Source organism: Carcharhinus amblyrhynchos, chromosome 19 (assembly GCF_965287045.1).
Source record: "Carcharhinus amblyrhynchos chromosome 19, sCarAmb.v2.hapA, whole genome shotgun sequence".
Lineage (NCBI taxonomy): Eukaryota > Metazoa > Chordata > Chondrichthyes > Carcharhiniformes > Carcharhinidae > Carcharhinus > Carcharhinus amblyrhynchos.
In genome coordinates this window covers 38,938,569-38,962,745 of record NC_137342.1, presented here as the reverse complement: position 1 = coordinate 38,962,745, position 24,177 = coordinate 38,938,569, and the positions used below count along the sequence as shown (strand labels likewise).

General features: G+C 42.5%; 1 protein-coding gene across 2 annotated transcripts in view; it reads left to right on the top strand.

Annotated features, from left to right (window-relative positions):
• Positions 1-22,379, top strand: part of LOC145355652 (uncharacterized) — a 40,936-nt gene extending 18,557 nt beyond the window's left edge. For both annotated transcript variants that reach the window (XM_080207898.1, XM_080207897.1), the window contains one exon: positions 21,938-22,379. In XM_080207898.1, coding sequence (XP_080064024.1) covers positions 21,938-21,941 — 4 coding nt within the window. In that variant the 3' untranslated portion in view covers positions 21,942-22,379. The remainder of the gene's footprint in view (positions 1-21,937) is intronic.
• Positions 22,380-24,177: the final 1,798 nt, after the last annotated feature.

Sequence of the window (24,177 nt, the reverse complement as noted above, 5' to 3'; positions counted from 1 at the left end):
TGAGTGCATAGAGAAGTTATAAGGAAGGGTTGATAATGCTGAAACCTTGAGAATACCCTCTGAAGTCCGAGGCAATATTATGCACCAATGTCACTGCTCCTGGCCCCGATGGGCAGAATTTTACGAGAAAAATTCTAAGTGTCCACCTAGTATGAAAATGGCAGATATGTTTTTTGGGCCACATTTCACCCCCAATTGTATATACTTGGTGCATAAAAAAATGGGCTTGACTCTTTCTAGCTACTACAGGCAGTTGTGGGCCTTAATTCATCAGCCAGCCTGATCAGTCAGCAGAGGGAGCTATCACACATGTACAGACTTTTGTGTCTGCTCATGCGCAATTGGAATAGCAGAGGCCTGACTGAGGGAGAGGGAGATCGCTGTTAGGCCTCTGCTGTTGCAGCCAGCCTCAAACCCAGAATTGTAGGGATCTGGGCTGATCTTGAGCCCCACACCGCCCAAAAATAACTCCCCAACCACTCCCACCAGCCGCCCAATTGCGCCCCCACCCCACTGATTGTAGTAATTGTAAGTTGTAATTGAAGTTGTAATTGTAAGCCTGGTTTCACACTGTGCATCTTCACCATTGATGCTGTAAAGCAAAACATTTACAGTATTACTGCTTGACATGTTCTTCCAAAAATTTGCCCTGATACAGTTGCAGAAGAACCAGTCAAAGATGCACAGGTTGGATGGACTGGCCATGCTAAATTGCCCCTTATTGTCCCAAGATATATAGCTTAGGGAGATTAGTGGGGTACATGGGATTATGGAATCACCCTTGGTAAGGGTTGGTGCAGACTCAATGGGCCAAATGCCTTCCTTCTGATCTGTAGGGATTACATGATTATATGACTCAGCAACACCTAGTTTGACATTTCCATCATCTTTGTGGTGTCTTGGAATGAGATTATTAATTAGTGCATGAGCAGAAGTTTAGTACTCTGAGCTGTTATTCACAAGAAACTGGATTCAGATTGCCATATGTCCAATAAACCCACAATCTGCTGCAGGTTAGCACTGCTTTGCAATCTCACTTGGAGAGGGAAAGAGAAGACTGCATTCAGACAGTAGGAAGGTGGCATTGGATTTTGGGATTAAGGCATGTTGTTAGTTTAAGGGCAAAAGGCAGCTTTAGTTTGTAGCTATCCCATGCAGCATTGAGCCTGGGAGCACCAGGTGGCAACTGTCCTGTTCCCAGCACTAACAATCCAGCTGGAAGTAAGCGCATAAAAATAAATTTGTCACTGTGAGCCTTTAATAAAACAATTGACAACAACTAGGACTTTTGTAGCTTGAAGCAGTACACCTCCTGAACTGTTTTATTGTGAAAATATATCACTTGTCTCCTGAGGCACTGGACTGTGACTGAAATACTTCCAAAAATAGTGACTGTGCTGTTTATTGCCCAGGTGCACAGAGGAATTTAACATTTGGTTGGAAACAACACATTGTTTAAGAATTTGTAAAGAAGTTATCTATTGTTTGTACACATTTTTACCCATTTTTGAATGGTTTCTATACCTTCACCATGCGAGGGAATGTTTGTTTATACCTTAATGCTGTGGTATTGAAACTCAAAAAGGTCATTGTGCCCAGAAGGCATGATGGCTGCTTTCTCATTGATTAATCCCACCTATTCATTCTCTCAAGCTATCCCTTAGTCCTTCCTCTCTCTGAAGCACAACTGTCTCTCTAACCTATTTCTTAGATTTTTTAGAAAGAAAGAAAACTTGGATTTGTCTAGCATCTTTCACAATCTCAGGATACCCTCAAAGCACTCTACAGTCACTGAAGCACTTTTGAAATGTAGTTATTGTTACGGCCTAGGGAAAGAGGGAGTCAATATGCACAAAGCAAGATTCTATAAACAGCCATGCAAATAAGACCAGATAGTTTTTTAAAATGTTGTTGGAAGAGGGATAAACGGTGGCGAGGACACCTGGGAGAACTCTCCTGTTCTTCCTCAAAATAATATCGTGGAATCTTTTATAACTATCTGGTATTTGAAGCTGACACCAAGTGAACAATGTTCCTGGATATTTGTTATTGACCTTATTCAGCTCCTTTCATCTTCTCAGATCAGCACTTTTAACAATAACCATTGAGTTCATAATGTCTAAATGGAGGATAAGCCCATGAAGATGGGTTAATAATGGGTTGTGACGAGATCAGCCTCAGGCCTATGGATGGGTAAGGCAATTATTTGTATCGACCTGTTTGTATTTAAAAAGTAACAATTGCAGTGGAGGCCAGCTCAGGACCCAGTATTTAGTGATCAATGCAAGACCAAGGAAGGCATGGCAGGTTCCAGCCAAACCAATCTTTGTTGTGTCTCCTAATGTATCCTTGAAAGGGTACAAGTTGGCATTGCTTTGATAATTGGTTTGAAAAAGGAAACTCAGTCATTAGAGGGAGTCCTTCAAATTGGGAAGACTTTACAAATGGGTTAGTCTTGCAATCAATCATAGAATTATAGCATGAAAGCCAAATTACTGCAGATGCTAGAATCTGAAACCAGAAGAGAAAATGCTGGAAAATCTCAGCAGGTCTGGCAGCATCTGTAAGGAGAGAAAAGAGCTGCGTTTCAAGTCCAGATGACCCTTTGTCAAAACTAGAAGTTATAGAAAGTGGGAGGTATTTATACTGTAGGGCGAGGGAATGAAAGATGAGTCATAGCCACAAAACAAGGGGAAAGGCTGCTAATGTCAGCACAAAGAGAGAATAAAAGGTGCAAATGACCAAATGACAGAGAAGCTGAAATCAGAGGGTAAACTGTGTATATCACCCCTTTCCGTACCTTTCCTCCCCCTTTACTTTCCCTTTCCCGTTTTCTCTCAATTTTACCTCTCTCCTATTCATCACCTCCCCTCTCCCCATCCACATCTTCATGTGTCACAGTTTACCCTCTGATTTCGGCTTCTCTGCTATTTGGCCATCTGCACCTTTTATTCTCTCTATGGACTGCCATTAGCAGCCTTTCCCCTTGTTTTTGTGGCTATGATTCATCTTTCATTCCTTCACCCTGCAGTATAAATACCTCCCACTTTCTTTGCCTTTTAGCTTTGACAAAGGGTCATCTGGACTCGAAACGTCAGCTCTTTTCTCTCCTTACAGATAGTGCCATACCTATTGAGATTTTCCAACATAGAATTACAGTAGTGGGGAGGCCGTTCAGCACTTTGTGTCTGTTCTCTGAAAGAACTATACAAATAGCCCTACTTCCCTGCTCTTTTCTCTTTCATGTTTTTCCTTTCCAAATATTTATCCATTTTCCTTTTGAAAATTATCATTCAATCTGCTTCCACCAGCTTTTCAGGTAGTGCGTCCCAAATCACTTCAACTTTCTGCATTAAAACATTCTCCTGAATTCCTTAACCAATTTTCTTAAATCTTTGTCTTTTGATTACTGACCCACCTTCCACCTCACTCTCTTAATCAAAACACTTCAGCCATTCCAATCTTTAATTTCGAAGTCCTTGTAATGCTGGAATGTATGTGCAACCTTATCATAACACAGTGACTCCAAATATGTCACACAATACCTTGACATGTCACCACATCCCAAAATGGTGGATAATGAAATGCAAATTTCCAACCTCAATTGAGTGTGGACAAAGTACTTTACCATCAGCATTGAATAAGAAAGCTTAGGGTCATTTGTATTTTCTTTCATTTTTGAGAAACCAGTTGAACCATTGTGTGGGAGGAAATTACTAAGGTCAAATTGAGTTGAAGAGAGGATTAAATAAATTAAAAACGTGTAGATTGGTGATAATCAGGGTAAGGTTTAATGGCAGAAGGAAGGGTAAACTGAGGAAATAAGGAATTCCAAAGTCTTTGAACTCTGATCAGTGGAACTCCTTAGGTTATGATGCGGCGTTGCCAGCATTGGACTGGGGTAGGCATGGTATGAAGTCTCACAACACCAGATTAAAGTCCAACAGGTTTATTTGGTAGCATAAGCTTTCGGAGCACTGCCCCTTCATCAGGTGAGTGAAGAATTGGGTTCACAAACAGGGCACATGTAGACACAAACTCAATGACAAGATAATGATTGGAATGCAAGTCTTAACAGGTAACCAAGTCTTTACAGGTGCAGACAATGCGAGTGGAGAGATGTGAATTGTCTCAAGCCAGGGCAGTTAGTGAGATTTTGCAAACCCAGGCAAGTTCTGGGGGTTACAGATAATGTAACATGAACCCAACCTCTTGGTTGAGGCTGTCTTCATGTGTGCGGAACTTGGCTATCAGTTTCTGCTCAGCAATTCTGCATTGTGTGTCTTGAAGGCTGTTTTGGAGAATGCTTACCCAAAAATCAGAGACTGAATGCCCTTGACTGTTGAAATGTTCCCCGACAGGAAGGGAACACTCCTGCCTGGTGATTGTCGAGTGGTGTCCATTCATCTGTTGTCGTAGCGTCTGCATGGTCTCACCAATGTACCATGCCTCGGTGTAACATGTAGGTATATCATATAGATGTCGCAACAGACACCTACAGACGCTGAAAGATGCCCTCATAAGAACAGCAATTGATTCATCAATCGACAGTTCCGATACGCCACAGCAAAAAACCACACCGAGCTCCTAGAAGACAAACATGGGAGATGGTGGACAGAGTACCTTTCATCGTCCAGTACTTCCCTAGAGTGGAGAAGCTACAACATCTTCTCCGGAGCCTTCAACATGTCATCGATGAAGACGAACATCTTGACAAGACCATCCCCACATCCCCACTACTTGCCTTCAAATAACCACACAAGCTCAAACAGACTATTATACATAGCAAACTGCCCAGCCTTCAGGAGAACAGTGACCACGATACCACATAATCCTGCCACAGCAACCTCTGCAAGATGTGCCAGATCATCAACACAGATGCCATTATCTCACATGAGAATACCATCCACCAGGTACACGGCACATACTCTTGCGACTCGACCAATGTTGTTTACCTGATACGCTGCAGGAAAGGATGTCCCGAGGCGTATTACATTAGCGAGACCATGTAGCCAATGTAGAACATTTGAAGTGTAGGATATGTGCAGCCAATTTGCTCACTAACCGTAATGTGATTATAAACAAATAATCTGTTTTTAGTGATATTGATTGAAGGATTAATATCAGCCAGGAGACCAGAGATAACTCCCCTGTTCTTTTTCGAAGTAGTGTCATGGGATTTTTATGTCCACTTGAGAGCATAGATGGAGTCTTAGTTTAATGTCTCATCTGAAAGTCAATGCTTCCAACACTTGCGTGTCAGTCTATAGCCAGGGTTTAATGCTCCCCCACTGGCAGGGAGCATGAAATTGAAAGGGTGATATTCCCTGTGCGTTTTCCACCAGCACGGTGGCACAGTGTTTAATACTGCTGTCTCACAGCATCAGGGATCTGGGGTCGATTCTGGCCTTGGGTGACTATCTGTGTAGAGTTTGCACATTCTCCCGTGTCTGTGTGTGTTTCCTCTGGGTGCTCCAGTTTTCTCCCACAGTCCAAAGATGTGCAGGTTAGATGAATTGGCCATGCTAAATTGCCCCTAAAACTGTGTAAGGTAGTGGGGATTAGCCATGGTAGATGCATGGTGTTACGGGGATAGGGTAGTGGGCCAGATTAAGATACTCTTTTGGAGAGTTGGTGCAGACTCATAAGCCAAATGGCCTCCTTTTGCACTGTCGGGGTTCCGTAATGACTTTGCAGCAATTTTCCACTGTGGCCGGCAAGGCCTTAGAAAGGAAGCCAGTCCTTGTCCCATTTGAAGCCCTTCAATATAAAATCATAAGATGTAGGAGCAGTAGAATGCCATTCAGCCCATTGCATTTGCTCTGACATTCAATGAGATCATGACTGAGCTAATATGATAACCCTCAATTCCACTTTCCCACCTTATAACCCTTGATTCCCTTCCTGGTAAAAAATTGTCCATCTCAGCCTTGAACATACTTAATGATCCAGCCTCTCCAGCCCTCTGCAGTAAAGATTCATCAACCTCTGAGAGAAGAAAACTACTCCACAGCTCTGTCTGAAACGGATGACCCTAACTCTAAGATGTCCCTGTTTATCCTAGATTCTTTCACAAGGGGAAACATTCTCTCAGCATCCACCCTGTCAAGCCCCCTGAGAATATTATGTTTCAATAAGGTCACCTCTCATTCTTCTGAACTCCAATAAGTGCAGGCCTAAGCTACTCAACCTCTCCTCATAAGAAAATCTCTCCATACCCAGGATCAACCTAGTGTACCTTCTCTGGACTGCCTCCAATGCCAGTGTATCTTTCCTTAGATAAGGGGACCAAAATTATTTACAGTATTCCTGGTATTCTAGCTAGTGCCTTGAATAGTTTTAGCAAGACTTCCCTATTTCTATACTCCATTCTGTTTGAAATAAGGGCAAACATTCCATTTGCCTTCCATATTACCTGCTGAACTTGTATGCTGGCTTTTTGTGATATATGCACGAGGATGCCCAAATGACCCCTGTGCTGTAGCTTTCTGCAGTCTTTCTCCATTTAAATAGTATTCAGTTCCTTTATTACTTTTACCAAAGTGCACAACTTCACATTCTCCTGCATTATATTCCATTTTGTGTATATCTCTCTGTAGGCTGTTTGTGTCATCCTCACCACTTGCCTTCCTATCTATTTTTGTGTCATTTGCAAACTTGGCAATAGTACATTCTCTCCTCTCATCCAAGTCATTAATAAGTATTGTAAATAATGTGACCCCAGTTCTGATCCCTATGGTACTCCACTAATTACATTATGTCCCTCTCAACCCCACTTCTGAAGGAAAGCATTTATCTCTACTTGGAGAAGCAAGGCTTGACCAGGGATAGTCAGCATGGCTTCGACAGCGATTGCATTTTTTGAGGATGTGAGGTAACCAGGTATGTAGATGAAAGCAGTGCAGTTGATGTAGCTCATATGGATTTTAGTAGAGCCTTTGACAAGTTCCCAGTGGTAGACTTATAAAGAAGGTAAATTCACATGGGATACAGAGTAATCTGATAAAGTGGATTCAGAATTGTTCAGTTGTAGGAGATAGAGAGTGACTGGAAGCCAGTGATCAGTGGCGTATCACAGGGATCTGTGTTGGGTCCCCTATTATTCATCATTTATCATTATGCAGGTTTAGGATTAGTAAACTTGCAGATGACACTAAGATTGGCTGCATGGTTAACAGTGAGTGTCAATATATAAATGGAATGATCAAATGGGCAGATCAGTGGCAGATGGAATTTAACCCTGAAAAATGTGAGGTGATATACTTTGGAAGGAGTAATTTGACAAGGAAGTATTCAATGAACGGCATGACACTAGGAAGTCCTGGGGAACAAAAGGACCATGGTGTATTTGTCCACAGTTCTCTGAAAATGGAAGGGCATGTTAGTAAGGTGGTGAAAAAGGCATATGAGACACTTGCCTTTATCAATTGAGACATAGATTACAAAAGCAGAGAAGTCACGTTGGAGTTCTATCGAACTTTGGTGAGGCCATAGCTAGAGTCTTGTATGAAGTTCTGGTCGTCATATTATAGGAAGAATGTGATTGCACTGGATAGGATGCAGAGGAGATTCACCAGAATACTGCCTTAAGTTATGAAGAAAGGTTGGATAGGCTTGGGATGTTTCTCTTGGAGCAGAGAAAACTGATTGAAGTGTACAAGATTATGAGGGGTATGGACAGAGTGGATAGGGAGCAGCTGTTCTCCTTAGTTGAAGAGTCAGTCACAAGGGGACATAGGTTCAAGATCAGGGGCAGGAGGTTGAGGAAGGATGTGAGGAAAAACCTTTTTATTCAGAGGGTGGTGATGGTCTGGAATGTGCTGCCTGGGAGGGTGGTAGAGGTGGGTTGCCTCACATCCTTTAAAAAGTACCTGGGTAAGCATTTGGCACGTCATAACATTCGAATGTATGGGCCAAGTGCTGATAGGTGGGAATTCAGATATTTCTTGCATGCTGATGCAGACTTGATGGGCTGAAGGGCCTCTTCTGCACTGTATGATTAACCTGGTTCTCTACCTTCTATTAGTTAGCCAATTCTCTATCCATGCTAATATGGGTGGCTTGGTAGCATAGTGGTTAGCACTGCTGATTCATAGCACCAGAGACCTGGGTTCGATTCCCGGCTTGGGTCACTGTCTGTGTGGAGTTTGCACATTCTCTCCGTGTCTTCGTGGGTTTCCTCCGGGTGCTCTGGTTTCCTCCCACATTCTGAAAGACATGCTAGTTAGGTGCATTGACCTGAATAGGCGCTGGACTGTGGCGACGAGGGGAATTTCACAGTAACTTCATTGTAGCGTTAATGTAAGCCTTCCTTGTGACTGATAAATAAACTTTACTTTTTAACTTCATACTACCCCCAATATTGTGCAGTACCTTACCGAACACTTTTTAGAAATCCAAGTATTTTACATCTACTGGTTCCCCTTTATCTATCCTGCTCATTACCACTTAAAAAATTCTAATAAGTTTATCAGGCATGATTTCCTCTTCATAAATGTCATGCTGACTCTGCATGATTACATTATGTATTTCGAAATGCTCTGCTCTTACATCCTTTATACTGCACTCTAACATTATTTCAGTGACAGATGTTAAGCTAACTGGTGTACTGCTACCTGTTTTTGTCTCCCTTTTTTAAATAAAGGTGTTACATTGGCAGTTTTCCAAACTTCTGTGACTTTTCCAGAAGTTGAGCATTTTGGAAGATCACCACTAGTGCAGTCACTGTCTCTGTAGTTCCTTCCTTTAATATGCTGGGATGCAACCCATCAGCTCCAGATGATGCATTGGTCTTCATCCTCATTAATTTCTCTAGTGATAGTTATTGTATTTATTTCTTCCCCATCCCTCTCACCCCCTTTCCCATCGATTATTTAGAATTTTTGGAATGTTAGTAGTGTCTTTTATTGTGAAGACTGACTCAAAGTAACTGGGGGGGGCGGTGGGGGAGGTGCGATTCTCCCTTAAGGGGACTTAAGTGGAGGCCATTTACTGGGTTTCCCACTGGGTTTCCTGCCTTCATCAGAAGATCTGTAGACCTCCTTTCCCCTCCCCCCCTTGCTTTGCTCTTTGGACTTAGGGAGCAATGCTGCCCTGAACTACTTATGTCCACTGCAGCACTGTTGCTGCGGGGACCAGAGAGCTGACAGCCAATCAGATTGGCTGCCAATTCTCTGAGGCAGGACCTCCTCCCCAGTGAGGGGCGTAAATTAGCTGCAGGGCATTCGGAGTCGGTGGAGATTTATTCCCTGCTAACTCTCTTAGATAGCATGAAAAGAGACCCCACCACCTGAAAAATTCAGACTGATGTTTTTGTGTTTGTCTCTGCCTTGAGGACATGAACCCATAACGTTCTGATTTAGAGGCAAGAGTGCAATCAAATGAGTTATGAATGAACCGTGCAGATACAGACATTTTTTGGCAGAAATATAAAATGCTGGAAAGGTTAAGCAGGTCATGCAGTATGTGTCAGATATAAGCCTTCAACAAATTTATTACACCAAAGGATCATTGTACCTATGTAGTGTTATTTGTTTTTCTGTCTCTGCTTCCTCATCTACAGAGCGTTTCCGCTATTTTCTGCTTTGCTTCAATTTTCTAGCACCTCCACTCTGTTTCTCATCCTACACTACAGCAAGGCTTAGATGGAGATTAACGAAGCCATAACTTCAGAACAACACATTCAACACCATCAGTCAAAGACAGAAAGACTTACATTCCTAACATGCCCTTCACAATCTTAGAACATCACAAATTGCTTCATGGACTGTGAAGTACTTCTGCTGTGCAGACAATCTTGCCAATTGGCACACAGCAACTCTCACAAACGGCAATGTGAGGTCGGCCAGTTAATTTGCCTCTGGATGATATCGGTTGAAGTACACATATTGTCCAGGGCACTGGAGGGAATGCACCTGCACTTCTTCAAAATAGTGCAATGGGATCTTTTACATTCACAAGTCAGGAGTGAGATGGAATACTCCCCATTTGCCTGGATGAGTGCAGCTCCAACAACACTCAAGAAGTTTGACACTACCTAGGAACTGCAGCTCGCTTGATTGGCACCACATCTACAAACATCCACTCCCTACACTACCAACGCTCAGTAGAAGCAGTGTTCTATCTGTGCTAGATGTATTGCAGCAGTTCACCAAAGATTCTTAGACAGCACCTTCCAAACCCACGACCACTTGCATCTAGAAGGACAAGGACTGCAGATACGTGGGAACACCACCACCTGCAAGTTTCCCTCCAAGCCACTCACCATCCTGACTCAGAAATATATCACTGTTCCTTCACAGTCGCTGGGCCAAAATCCTGGAATTCCCTCCCTAGCGGCATAGAACGTGGTCTGCAGCGATTCAAGAAGGCAGCTCACCACCACTTTCTCAAGGGCAACAAGGGATGAGCAATAAATGCTGGCCAGTCAGCAACGCCCATACCCCATGAATGAATTTTTAAAAATTCACCTAAAATCACAGGTGGTGCTTCAGTTTAACACTGTGTTCGAAAGATGTTGTTACAATCCATGACCAGACCCCCAGGTTGTTAGAAAGACCTTTTGGACCAATAATGTTTGGTTTAAAGTAGACAAAGTTTGAGTTTCAAGACACTTGTCAATAGAATAAAGCCGCAAGATTCCATGTGTTTTGAGCAAACAAAACTAAACTTGCTACACAAGGTCAGAAAGATAAAACAGTTTACTATGTCTTATACTCTAACATTCAGGACAATTATGAGGTACAGGAGAATTAACAGGCAAACTATGATCAGGCACACCACACTGCATAATCAATGACAGCTGCGACCCCAAAACAAAATTCTATAGATTTCCCAACAACAAACCCAGTCTGAGAAAACTGTTAGTCAACCAATCTCACTGAAAGTCTCTTTTCAATTTTCGCCTTCAAAGATCTCATCTTGGAATTCTCTCCAAAAGTTGTTCCTACTCAGACGGTTTCAGCCTCGCAGGGTTTCCACTCACCTTCCGAGATTCTGTTCCCCTGAATTCCTGAGTACACTGAAACACCAATTCACAGACACAACTTCAGCTCTTTGGCTGTGCCAGACAGAACACTACTGGCCCACAAGGATACCTTTGCCTCAGTGACCCACAGTGTGGAGTCACCGTCCATCGGCTGCCTTTTTGGATCTTTCAGGGCCTCCTCGTCTGAGCCCTCTTCGATTATCTGGGCCCATTTCGCTTAATTGAAGCTTGTTTCTCTGCTCCTTCATTTTAACTGAATTTAACTGGAAGCTGTTTCTGTCCCCTGTCTTTGCCCCTTATCTGGGACTTCCTTTTGGGACCTCTGCCTGCCCCTCTTGATTTGGATCTCACCTGTACCCCTCCCTTGATTTGGATCTGTCCTCTCTCCCTCCCTTGATTGGTATCTCTGCCTATCCCCCTCTATTTGTCCACTGAGGCTTGCTGTGGTTCTGGCACCCCACGCCTGACTCAGCTGACTCAGGTTTCCATGATGATTTTTTTCACAAGCGCACTGGACCAGTCTTCAGCCCAATAGAAAGTAAATATGGCAATCTGTGTGCATGTGTAGCTTGCTCCTGCCCTGCACATGTACGGAGGTCTGAGGTTTGCCAGGACTTGGAATTACCAATTTCCCTGCTCACGATGAAGCTATGTTGGATCTCGTAATGTTAAAACATTATTTTTAGACTGCTTCAAATAGATGCAAACCATGAATATTAACCCAGAATCCACCCAGCATGCATACTATCATTTGGTTGTAAATTGTGGGTTTGGGTTTTGGATGAATATCTACACCTTGTCCAGGTGCTGTCCATGTTTGGAATATGGCTTCTGTAATTCTTGCTGTTACTCCCTGGAGAGGAATTTGAAAGAAGGGGCCGCATTCGGGAAAGCTCGAAAAAGATTCTGCTTTTAATTTTGTTGCTAGTAAATTTTCCCTCTAGCTCCAACAGTAACTGAATAGTTTCAATTATGGGCATGGAATAAATTTACCTTAAACATGCAGGTTTTGGCAGCCTGATGCAGCGAGAGATCATTCAGATCAATTCCATTGCCAGCATCCCATTAATGGTTCTGTAAATCTCAGCCACTGCCTGTACCCTTGGGCTTCATTCTTGTTAATTGGACGACTGGTTTGTTAAGACATTTGTGAGCTGAAATTATTGTTGGAATGGAATTTTTATATAGCCTGGTTATAAAAAAGGAGGTTTTATGACTTATGTCCCTCAGCCTATTTAATCTTTCTCTGTGTGCGTACAGCACTGAGGCCACGATTCCCCCATCGGGAGATTGTCGCGTCGACTGATTCATAGGGTTCACTCAAGCATTCACGTCCCGCTTGTGTCTCCCAGCGCCGGATTTGCGGCGGCGTCTGATCCAAGCTGGAAATCGGCATGAAGGCGCAAAGATCATTTACATGGTCATTTTAATATCATTCAGATATGATTAGCGAGCCCGGGACTAAATTCTCCGAGCTTGCTAACATCTTCCAGCCCGCCAGAGTATTTCACTCCAGCAGGGATTAGTAGCTCCTCACTTTTGGGGGAGTTAGCAGCCCGACCCTGCTGGAGTGAAGGGGAAGTAATTGGGGCTCTCTGAGGGTTCAGGCAGCAAGTAGGGTGTCCCCTGGACATTGGCATCTTGGCAGAGCCAGACTGTGCCCCCGACACTACCTAAGGGGCAAAGGGATGGGGGGGGGCGCAGCCGGGGATGGGGGGGAATTAAGCCTGCTGGAGGGCTTGGCACTGCTGGGGGGTGTCAGGACTGTTGCGGGAGGATGGCTGGAGGTCATAGTGGGCCGGGAGTGAGGGAGTCAGGGTTGGACCGGGGAATGGCCGGGGGTGCCAGCTAACAATCAGCCTTGGGGGGATGGAGAGCCGACATTGCATGGGCTGCCTGGCTAGCCAGCGATTGAGCTGGCTAGCAATCAGGAAGCCGGCAGTGCAGAACCACTGTGCATGTGCTGATCTAACTATCACTCCTTGACATTCAATGGCATTACCATCACTGAATCTCCCACTATCAACATCCTGGGGATTACCATTAACTAGAAATTGAACTGGCCTAGATATTTTTATACTATGGCTACCAGAGCATGTCAAAGGTGCGAAATTCTGCAGCAAGTAACTCACCTCCTCACTCCCCAAAGCCTGTCCACCATCTGCAAGGCACAAGCTACTTGTTTGGATCTGTAGCTCCAATAACATTCAAGATGCTCAACACCATCCAGGATATAGCAGCCTGTTTGATTGCTACCTCTTCAATCCCTCCACCACCGACATTCAATCCCTCCACCACCAATAAACAGTGGCAGGTGTGTGTACCATCTACAAGATGCACAGCAGGAACTCGCCAAGATTCCTTAGGTAACACCTTCCAAACCCATGACCACTGCCACCTAGAACAATGGTTCCCAGCATTTTATGCGACATGGAAAACCTCTATATCATAGAAAGTTTTTGAGGTACACCCATTTTCTCTGAGTTTTTGCTTTTGTGCAAACACATATGACCTTTGTCTTCAGCTCCAAGTCCCACTGGCCATGCATATGGGCCTGACCAACATAAAAAACCTAAATCACACGTGTGTGGTTCTTTCCCAGCTGATGCATGAGCACGAGGCCCAAGATTTGTCTTGGAGATGCTAACCGCAGAGCTGAAGACAATAGTTAACTTTAGTTTAATTACATGAATTTAAATACTTTGGAATCTTTTCTTGTGGCACACTTGGGGGCTCTTCACTTATTGGGAATCACTGATCTATGAGTACAAGAACTGCAGATACTTGGGAACACCGCCATCTGGATGTTCCCCACCAAGTCACTCATCATCCTGTCTTGGGAAAAATATCATCGTTCCTTAACTGTTGTTAGGTCAAACTCCTGGAACTCCATCTCTAACAGCTCTTTGGGTCTACCTACACCTCAGGGATTGTAGAGCTTAAAGAAGGCAGCACACCACCACATCCTCAAGGGCAATTAGGGGTGGGCTATAAATGCTGGTCTAACCAGCAAAACCAACATTCTATAAATTAATTTTAAAATGGTAGAAGTTATCAGGCTACCCATACGGCTAGTGTCTTTCTCTGCCAAGTGTAAAATAGTCATGGTGACAGAATGAGACACTTAAGGGCTTTAATAGGCGCAAGTCTGCCATAATAAGGGAAAGAAGTTGAGGGCAGGTGTGAAGGTCACTTGCTCCATTTTGTGAGCCACGCCAGCTTACCCACCTCCAAACATTCTGGTTGTCCTTAAAATCCAGCCCCACCTCTTCTCTTCATGGGGTTTCCAAAACCACACATAACATTGTTACACTGGGTTAACCATTGCACTTTCAATGTATAGCTCTTGTACCCTGTACTCTTGTACTCTTGTTTATGAAATCTACATCCTTCTACTAATGTAAAGTCCTGTGGTACATGTGGCAAATTGCCTTCAGAACCTGACCAGGACTAACCTCCTGCACAGGTATCCAACAGCAAACAGCATGTTTAGTATCAATTATCTCATCCTTTATTTACCTTGCTACCTGGTGTCTATTGATCTATATGTAATTTCAAACAAGCTGCATGCTAACCATACAGGTGCATGACGAACATTGCATTAGCTTTGGAATATTCAGTCATCCCTCGTTTATTTTGTTAATCTAAGGAGCAAACCCTCCATTAACATACAGCATAAGATTTTATATCACAAAGACCCGGACGAATAAGGCAAGGCATAGTTGAAAAAAATTTTCATGGGAAAATACAAGAGTAGGAAAGACCATCACTGTTCTCCTGACTAAAGCACTCATGTGAAATCATTCCGCCCATTAACTTAACAAATGTGGTCAACCATTGCTACTGTAATGGCTAAAGTAATTTCACACCCATGAGCTAAGCATCCTTCTGTTAAGAGCATAATTTTGATCCTTAACCTTAGTCTCAGAAGTGACTTTTCCATTTGTCACACTGGCCATTTCGCCGACCATCTCTTCATCATTTTTCATCCAATGAGGAGACTCAAATCCTCTTCACTGATTTTTGTCTGAAAACAGCGACCAAAAAAAATCTAAAATGCCTGCTGCTAAAGACTGTGAATGTGGATGGAGTGTTCTTGACAGAGGGTGTCAGCAAAGCATCCTAGGAGAGCGAATACGAATGCACAAGGAGGTCAAAACTGACCATGAGATCATGTGTCAGTAGTGCAGGAGTATGGGCAGAGTTACAGCATGTAAGAGCTGCTTAGAATACCTGACCCCCAGAATCAGCACATAATAGAGGAGGTAAGGGCCTACTGGTATTAGCACTAGTGTATTAATCCAGAAACTCAGCTAATATTCGGGGGACCTGGGTTCGAATCTTGCCATGGCAGATGGTAGGATTTGAATTCACCACCCTGCTCTCCTACCAACATGTCCATGCTTGGCTTTTTGCAATGTTCTAGTGAACCCCAACACAAACTGGAGGAAGAGCACCTCATCTTCCGATTAGGCACATTGAGTTCAATAACTTCAGAGCATGAACTCTCTCCTTCAACTTCACCCCATTTCCATTTATTTTATTTCACTTTGTTTCTTCATCTCATTCATCTGTTTTTATCATCCTTCTTTTTCACTTCCATTTTTCCACTCTTCCATTCCCCCTCTCCATCTTAACCCCTCCCCCCACCCACCTTTCAGGGCAATTGCCTTAACCATCTGTACCTCTGTTCTGCCATTCATTCATTTTGATCACTTAATGGACACTTTTAGCCCCTTTCTCAGCCTTCTTCATCCTCATTTACATCCCCTTTGTCCAATTACAGATCTCACAGTATCAATCTCTTCTGATTTTCTTTGCTCTTAGCTGTGTCGAGAGGTCATCCAGACTCGAAACATTGGCTCTATTCTCTCTCCACAGATGCTGTCAGACCTGCTGAGATTTTCCAGCATTTTCTGTTTTTGGACCTGGAAGTCCTGGGACGTGGGAGGGCATGGGAGTGTTAAGAGGAGGGGTGGTGGGGAGGGAGGGAAGGGAGTTGTGCTATTGGGGTGGTAGGCCAGGCAGGGGAGAGGCCTGGTGCTCCAAGGTCCCAGAGGGACAGGGACCCAAAGTGGCCTTCAGATTGAGGCACCACCTCCCTCCCCTCCCCAGGTGGAGAAATGTTTTCTTTCTCTGTTTCCTACCATGCCCACACACTAGCCTAAAATTTGAGGCTGGATGGGAAAAGGCCCTTAAGTAGCCATTATGTTCTACAAGATACTGCTTAAGCTGCTTAGAGGGATAATTCTAAACTGGAAAAAGAGAAACATGTGACCTAAAAGCTCCACCTGTTTGGAAATGGCCTTCTGCAGATGTTACATGTTTGAGATCTCCTTACTAGCTGTCAATAATTTCGCCTTTCCAAAGCAGTATTGTCCAAAGATGAAAAAAAAGCCTCTCACAATTACTGTTCAATGCTTTCTCACCAGCCTTGTTTTCTTTCTGGATAAATATTTTTTTGCATCCCAGTCTGATCGAACACCTGGTCAGAAAGACTTCCTGGAATGTTAATTATTGTGATTCTTTTGACCTTTTTGTAATAAGAAGAGAACGCGAGAGGGTTACTTTGGGTAGATCTTTCCCAAAGGCATAGCCACGCACAGACACCCAATCACTCATCCATACAACATTAGCACACTTCTGTTCAGATCCTTTCACACTTTGCTTTTTTCCACTTGACCTGTACAATGATTGAAAGTCCTTTGGGACAATATAGTGTTGCGGTATGTTTCCTTTCATCTCACTCCTTCTCAAAACTACTGTCAGCCCTAACAGACTGAAAAAATTGTTTCGTTTAGAAATCATTGCATTATCTTTCTGGTAAAAGTACTGCATTTGCTTTTTAGGTCACTTGTGAAACTCTAAATTCACCGATTAACGAGCTGTACATTGGAATGCACAACTATATTTTTACCGAGAATAATTATTCTGGCGCCTAAAGATGTGTAGGTTAGGTGGATTAGCCATGGCAAATGCGTGGAGTTATGGGGATGGCGGGGGAGAGGGCCCGAGTAAGCTGCCCTTTCAGAGAGTCATTGTAGATACAATGGGCTGAATGGCCTCTTCTGCATTGTAGGGATTCAATGATTCTATTTTACTTTACATGCACCTGCGTACTGCAATAAGTCATGGGCAAACCAGTTGTACTATTGGTTTCTGCATAAGTCTTGGCCAAGCAACAACAGAGCTAACCAGCTTTTAAGCAATGGTTAAGTATTGATGTCAGGAGAATGTTGCTGGATCTTTGCATTTTTCATAGTGTTGTCTGATTCTGGGATATTAGCAGCAAACACAGGTTAATGCATTTGCCTAAAACTAATAGGTCTTTGCTTCAAGAGTAATTCACCTTGGGGAGTCTTTTGAGATGTTTTAGTGCAAAAGGTGCTATAAAAAACAAAACCAGTATTGTACTATTAATAAAATGATTCAAAATTAAGTATTATAAACTTATAGATGATCTTGGAACCACTTTTTCCAAAGCTCTCAGAACATAAGAAATTGGGGCAGGAGCAGGCTGGTAAAGCCCTTTGAACCTGCTCTGCTATTCGATAAGATCATGGTTTCATGTTGATGCCCTATCCACAATTACCTTGATTCCCCTGGTATCCAAAACGTTATCAATCTCTGAGGTGAATGTAATCAATGATTGAGCATTGATCTTTGGAGTAGAGAATTCAAAATATTTTCAACCCTTTGGATGGTGAACTCATCTCCCTGCCAAATGACCGACCTCTTATCCTGAATCTGTGATCACTAAATTTAAACGCCCCAACCAACAGAAAGACCGTCCCAGCATCTGCTTTGATAAATTGTATTTATTTCAATTATATCATCTTCTAAACTTTAGGGAATATGAACATAATCTATTCAATCTCTCCTCACTGGACAATCCCCTTATCCCAAAATTAGTCCAGTGAATATATTCAATTCAAGGACCCTGTACATTTTTCCTCAGGTAAAGAGACCAAAACCGTAACAGCAATCCAAGTGTGATCTCACCAAGATCAAATATAATAGCAGAAAGATTTCTTTGCTTTTTATACTCCAATCCCTTTGTCTTAAAAGTAAACATTTGCTTTTCTAATTACTTGCTGTACATGCATGCTAGCTTTCTGTGACTTATCTACAAGGACGCTCAAAGCTCTCTGACAACCAACATTTCCAGTCTTTCACCATGTAAAAAATGTTCAGCTTTTCTACTTTTTCTACCAAAGAGGATAATTTTACACTTCTCCACAATATATTCCATCTGCTACATTCCTGTCCACTCATTTAACCTGCGTATATCTTTTGCAGCCTCTCTGCATCCTTCTCACAGCTAATTTTTCCATCTAATTTCTGGTTGTCAGCAAACAGAGACATTAAATCAGTTCCCTCATTTAAGACATTGATAAATTGTAAATACATGAAGGATCCTTTGAGGTACTTTATTAGTTACAGCCTGCCAACCTAAAAATGAATAATTTATTTCCACTTTCTGTTTTCTGTTCCCAATCATGCTCACATATTATCCCAATTTGTGTAATAACCGATACTTTAAGTGCCTCTGCAATTCCAAACATACTACGTTCAGTGCTTCACCTTTATCTACCCTGCCAGTTGCTCCCTAAAAAAACTCTTAACAGAACTGTCAACGCACAATTTTCCTTTCAGAATTCAGTGTTGATTCAGTCCAGTTGTGTTATAATTTTCCAAATATCCTGAAACCATGACCCTGATAATAGATTTCAACATTTTCAATCAGGCTAATTGGCCTACAGTCCCCAGATTCTCTCTTCCTTATTTCTTGATTGGCAGTGTTATATATCTTCTGCCTTCCAATCTGTAGGGACAATGAAAGAAATCTTGGAAATCCAAATACATTGTCTATCTCCGTACACATTTCTTTTAAGATTGTAAGATATAGGCTATCAGACTTAGCGGATTTCTTGGCATTTAGTCCATTAATTGGTTTGGTACTTCTCTCAATACTAATTTCTCCGAGTTCCTTACTCTTACGAGACACTCAGTTCCTTGCTATTTCATAAAGTATTTTATATTTTCCATTATGAAAGTAGATACAAACTATGTGTTTAATATCTCTGCCAATTTCTTATTATCTATTATAGTTTTCCTTACCTCTGCCTGTAATGGACCCAAGTTTATGTCCTCTGATATCTTCCATTTTTGATACTGATGGAAACTAATGTTCATTCATTTGCAAGTTTACTTCTTTCCTACCTTTCGTTCTTTATCAATTGCTTGGTCATTCTTTGCTGAACTCTAAGATCCTCCTAATCCAAAGGCTTAGTTTGGTTATATTGTAAGCTTTTTCATTTATTTTAATGCCACCTTTAGCTTTTCTTAATGCCACATTTGAACCACTTTTCTCTTGTGGTATATTTTGTTTTCCTAGTCTACTTGTGAATTAAGGTCTCCTGTGATTACTGTGTAACCGTTGTTGTATGCTTCACTAATTTCCTGATTTATGCGCTACCTGACACAACAACTACTGATAGGAAGTCTTTAAATTACTCCTGCCAATGTTTTCCTCTCCTTATAATAAAAGGAAAATACTGCAGATGTTGGAAATCTGAAATAAAAACAGAAAATGTTGGATAAACTCAGCAGGTCTGGCAGCATCTGTGGAGAGAGAAGCACAGTTAATGTTTTGGGTCCATATGACTTCTACAGAACTGTAGAAGTACTCCATGCGCGATCTCACTAAGATTCTACATAATTGTAATATGACTTTACTTTTACATTCCAATCCCTTGGTATTAGAAGTGAACATACCATTTGCTTTTTTAATTACTTGCTGTATATGCATGCTGACTTTCTGTGACTCATCTACAAGGACACTCAAAGCTCTCTGAATATCAACATTTCCCTGTCTCTTGCCATGTAAAAAATGTTCTGTTTTTCTACCAAAGTGGATGATTTTATACTTCCCCACATTATCTTCATAGAAATATAGAAACTAGAAGCAGGAGTAGGCCATTCGGCCCTTCAATATCCTGATCCCTTTTTCCTCCCATCTCCCTTGATCCCTTTAGCCCCAAGAGCTGTATCTATTTTTTTTCTTGAAATCAGACAATGTTTTGGCTTCAGCTACAGTTAGTGGTAGTGAATTCCACATATTCACCACTCTCTGCCACATTCCTGCCCACTTAACTTAACACCTGTGTATATTCTGGTTCTGTAGAAGAATTACATGGACTTGAAACATCAGGGGGAATTTTCCTGTCCCGCCCGCCACTGGAATCATAGTGGGCAGGAGGGGTGGTGGGGCAACGGGGTACCATGCAAAGGCCCATTGGGTGGGATTTTCCGGTTTTGGGGCGAGCATGGCTGGAAAGTAGTATAGTGGTTATCCCATTCGCTTAACATGCGAGAGGTCCTCAGTTCGAAACCGAGCAGAAGCATTCTTCACTTTTTATGTAGGGTGTGGAAAATCTGTATGATTTCAATTCGTTGCTCAACATTATGTGTCTGACACTTCTAGGGACCCGTGTTCAATTCCTCACTTAGGTCACTGTGTGGAGTTTGCATGTTTCCCCTGTGTCTTCGTGGATTTTTTCCGTATGCTCCGGTTTCCTCCCACAATCCTAAAGAGTGCTGGTTAGGTGCATTGGTCATAATAAATTTGGGCAGCACGGTAGCACACTGGTTATCACTGTTGCTTCACAGTTCCAGGGACCTGGGTTCGATTCCTGTCTTGGCCACTGTCTCTGTGGAGTTTGCACATTCTCCTCGTGTCTGCGTGGGTTTCTTCTGGGTGCTCCGGTTTCCTCCCACAGTCCAAAGATGTGCAGGTTACGTTGATTGGCTGTGATAAAATTGCCCCATAGTGTCCTGAGATGTGTAGGTTAGAAGGATTAGTGGGTAAATGTGTAGGGATATGGGGGTAGAGCCTGGGTGGGATTGTGGTCAGTGCAGACTTGATGGGCCAAATGGCCTTTTTCTGCACTGTAGGGTCTCTATGATTCTCTCTATGAAAATCCCAGCCTTTAACTATGCTCCTCCCTCCACCATTGCTGCCAGACCTGCTGAGATTATCTAGCATTTTCTGTTTTCTTCCCCTTGTTTTTTCCTAACTCCATCCAATGTGACTGTACTTCGTGGTGTTCCGTCAACTGTCTATTTATTATCAGACCTACTCGCCTTCCTTTTCCATTTTGCCAGCTCTTCTAAAAGTCAAGTAAACTTGAATATTTAATTTCCAAGCCTGTGTAATCACATCTATGTAATTGATATTAACTCAAACCCATTTATTTTTATCCATGTTAATGATTCATCCATTTTGCTGCCAATGTTTCACGCATTCAGGTACAGTGCCTTTAGCACGGTATGGTTTTCACCTGATGCTCTGCTGGTCAGGGAGAACCAGCTTTGGGAAGGATAAGTCATGCCTGCTTGAATTTGTTGAAAATGTAACCAAAGTAGATGCCCCAAATTTTACCACTGTAGGAGAATGTCTAGCTTGCCTGGAGATTGCACTGGCTCTGCACATGAGCCCAGAAATGAGATGGAAAGGATACCAGAAGGCCGATAGTGCCCACTGAATCATAGAATCCTTACTGTGCAGAAGGAGGCCATTCAGCTTATCCTGTCTGCACTGACTCTCTGACAGAGTATCTTACCCATGCCCTCTCATCCCACCCTATCCCCTTAACCCCGCACATTTACCATGGCTAATCCACATAACCTACACATCTTGGTACACTAAGGGGCAATGTTACCATGGCCAGTCCACCCAATCTGAATACCTTTGCATTCACGGTGCCCAAAAGAAAATGGGGTGATGTGTGGAGAGGTTAATGTTGGTGGGGTGGGGTAGACGGAGGAAGTACATCAAAAGCAAAACAGTTTAAAAGCACAGGAATGATGTGCTGGGTGATCTTTTCTGTGCTGCATCATTCTAAGCGCATTTAAATACATTATTTAATTTGACCATGTTTTTTACAGGTGATTCAAACTGCAGCATGGCTCCTTTCAAATCCACATCCCCAAGCACCTCACTCAAGCAATACCTGACAAAAAGGCTGTGGCTCTGGAAAGCATTAGGAAACCATCTGTAAAAAGAAAGAGGCCCAGAAGACAAAATCTATTCTGAAAACCAGCCCCCAGGCCCCCCACTGCCACCCGAATTTCTTTCAAATCAATGTGCTCATTTGTAACTGTTTTCAGCTGCTTCAGAGGTTTGGAACTGCTGCAGGAAACCTGTGACTACTTACTATTGTATTTCTGATTTACAAGCAGTGCCTTTTAATTGTCATGTAGAAACTGAAGAACGCGTCAAAAATTATCCTTAATGATAATTATCCTTAATGATGGATCGGACTGTTTAATTCCTTACAATCAACTTGTGGATGGTATAGTGGATTAGGCATCTGGTGTCTTATGTGATTCCTATTACCCATAAAGACAAATGAACCTAAATTAAAACCATACTCTACTTGACTCAATGGGTGACTGCACACTGCACTAGTGAGCTGAACACGTGGACCACATATGATCACAATGCAGCCAGGATGTTGAGAAACACTGACAAAGCAAGATTTGTCATGATTCTGAAAGGCATTGAGACATAACCAAATAGTGTGGAACTGCACAGTTTAGGCCAGGTCAGTTGGGATGATAGGTTCTCTTTCCTGAAAGGACACTAGTAAGATAGCTGGATTTTTATGATTATCACAATTATTTTCCAAAACTTAGTAAATTTTTCAAAATTCAATTTCACAACTTGCTGTGATCAGATTTCAATAACCCAATCTCGGGTTAACAGTTCAGAATTTTTAACCACTTGGCTCGTATATCTATGAATAATGGCCATGTGAGAGAAAACCAGCTCCTGATCACTGGCTTGCATTGCTGATTGTCTATGTGGTTTTTTTTTCCATTGTTCGCAATATTTGTTCCCACCAGTTTTCTCCTTTGCCGAACTGTCCTGAGATATTTGGGGGTGGCACAGTGGTTAGCACAATTGCCTCACAGCGTCAGGGACCCAGATACGATTCATGGCTTGGATCACTGACTGTGCAGAGTCTGCATGTTTTCCCCATGTTTCTGTATGGGCTTCCTCCACGTGCTCCGGTTTCCTCCCACAATCTGAAGGATGTGCTGCTTAGGTGCTTGGCCATGCTAAATTCTCCCTCAGAGTACCAGAACAGGCGCTGGAGTGTGGCGACTAGGGGATTTTCACGGTAACTTCATTGCAGTGTTAATGTAAGCTTTACTTATGACTAATAAATAAACTTTTATTTCTGGATTCCCCTACCACTGGGAACATTCTTTCTGAATCTAAACTGTAACCCTGTTGGAATCTTTTCAGTTTCAATGAAATTCCCTAAACCAAGATGGTTCGAACTGTCAATGTACTCTGCTGTGAGGCATTATTGAATAGTTCTTCCAATTTCATTTGCCCCATCAACATTTATTTTTGGCTTATAAGTTTGTCTTTTGTTTTATAGATTGATGTTTTATTTCTTGCTTACTTATAAATGCACGCTGCTCAAGTTCATCCATTAACCCATCAAACATTTTAAGGATATTGTTTATGGGCACTTTATCGGATTCACTATGTCCTCCCTGTGATCACTGATTTTAGTGTTTACATTTCTAGTCACTGATTTTATCAGTTCATTTCATGGACCTAAAATGACATTGATCCATCAGCTGAATTAATGACGTTTAAGTTGGAGGGGTGTGGGGGATGGGAGGACAGATGGGCGTTGTGTGGGGGAACATGGAAGTAGACAGCAAAAACATTATCTCGGAGCAACATGATTTCACAGTTTTCTTCATGGAGGCGATGATATGCATGTGCCTTTGGTACAAAGTAGTTGTGAAGCCAATCAGAAAACATATCCCTGGTCACCCAGGTTCTCTTATTGGTGTAACAGTGAACAGGTAATGTCCGAATACCCTTCAAGCCACAGAGATATTTGGTCTTCACAGCTGTTTTACATTTGTGTGTGCCAGCCACATTGGCATAAGCAAGGGCAGTTAACTTATCCTCAACCGTTGCCAATGTTTTCCTAGGGATGTACTGCCAGAACAGGCTCATTTTGACAGATACGTAAATTTGTTCAGGTGCAATGTTTTCATCTGAACTTAGCACGGCAAACTCATCACTACATTTTCCAGTGACTTCATGGTCTGTAGAAGATTCAGTAACATCCAGAAACTTGACACCAAGATGCTTC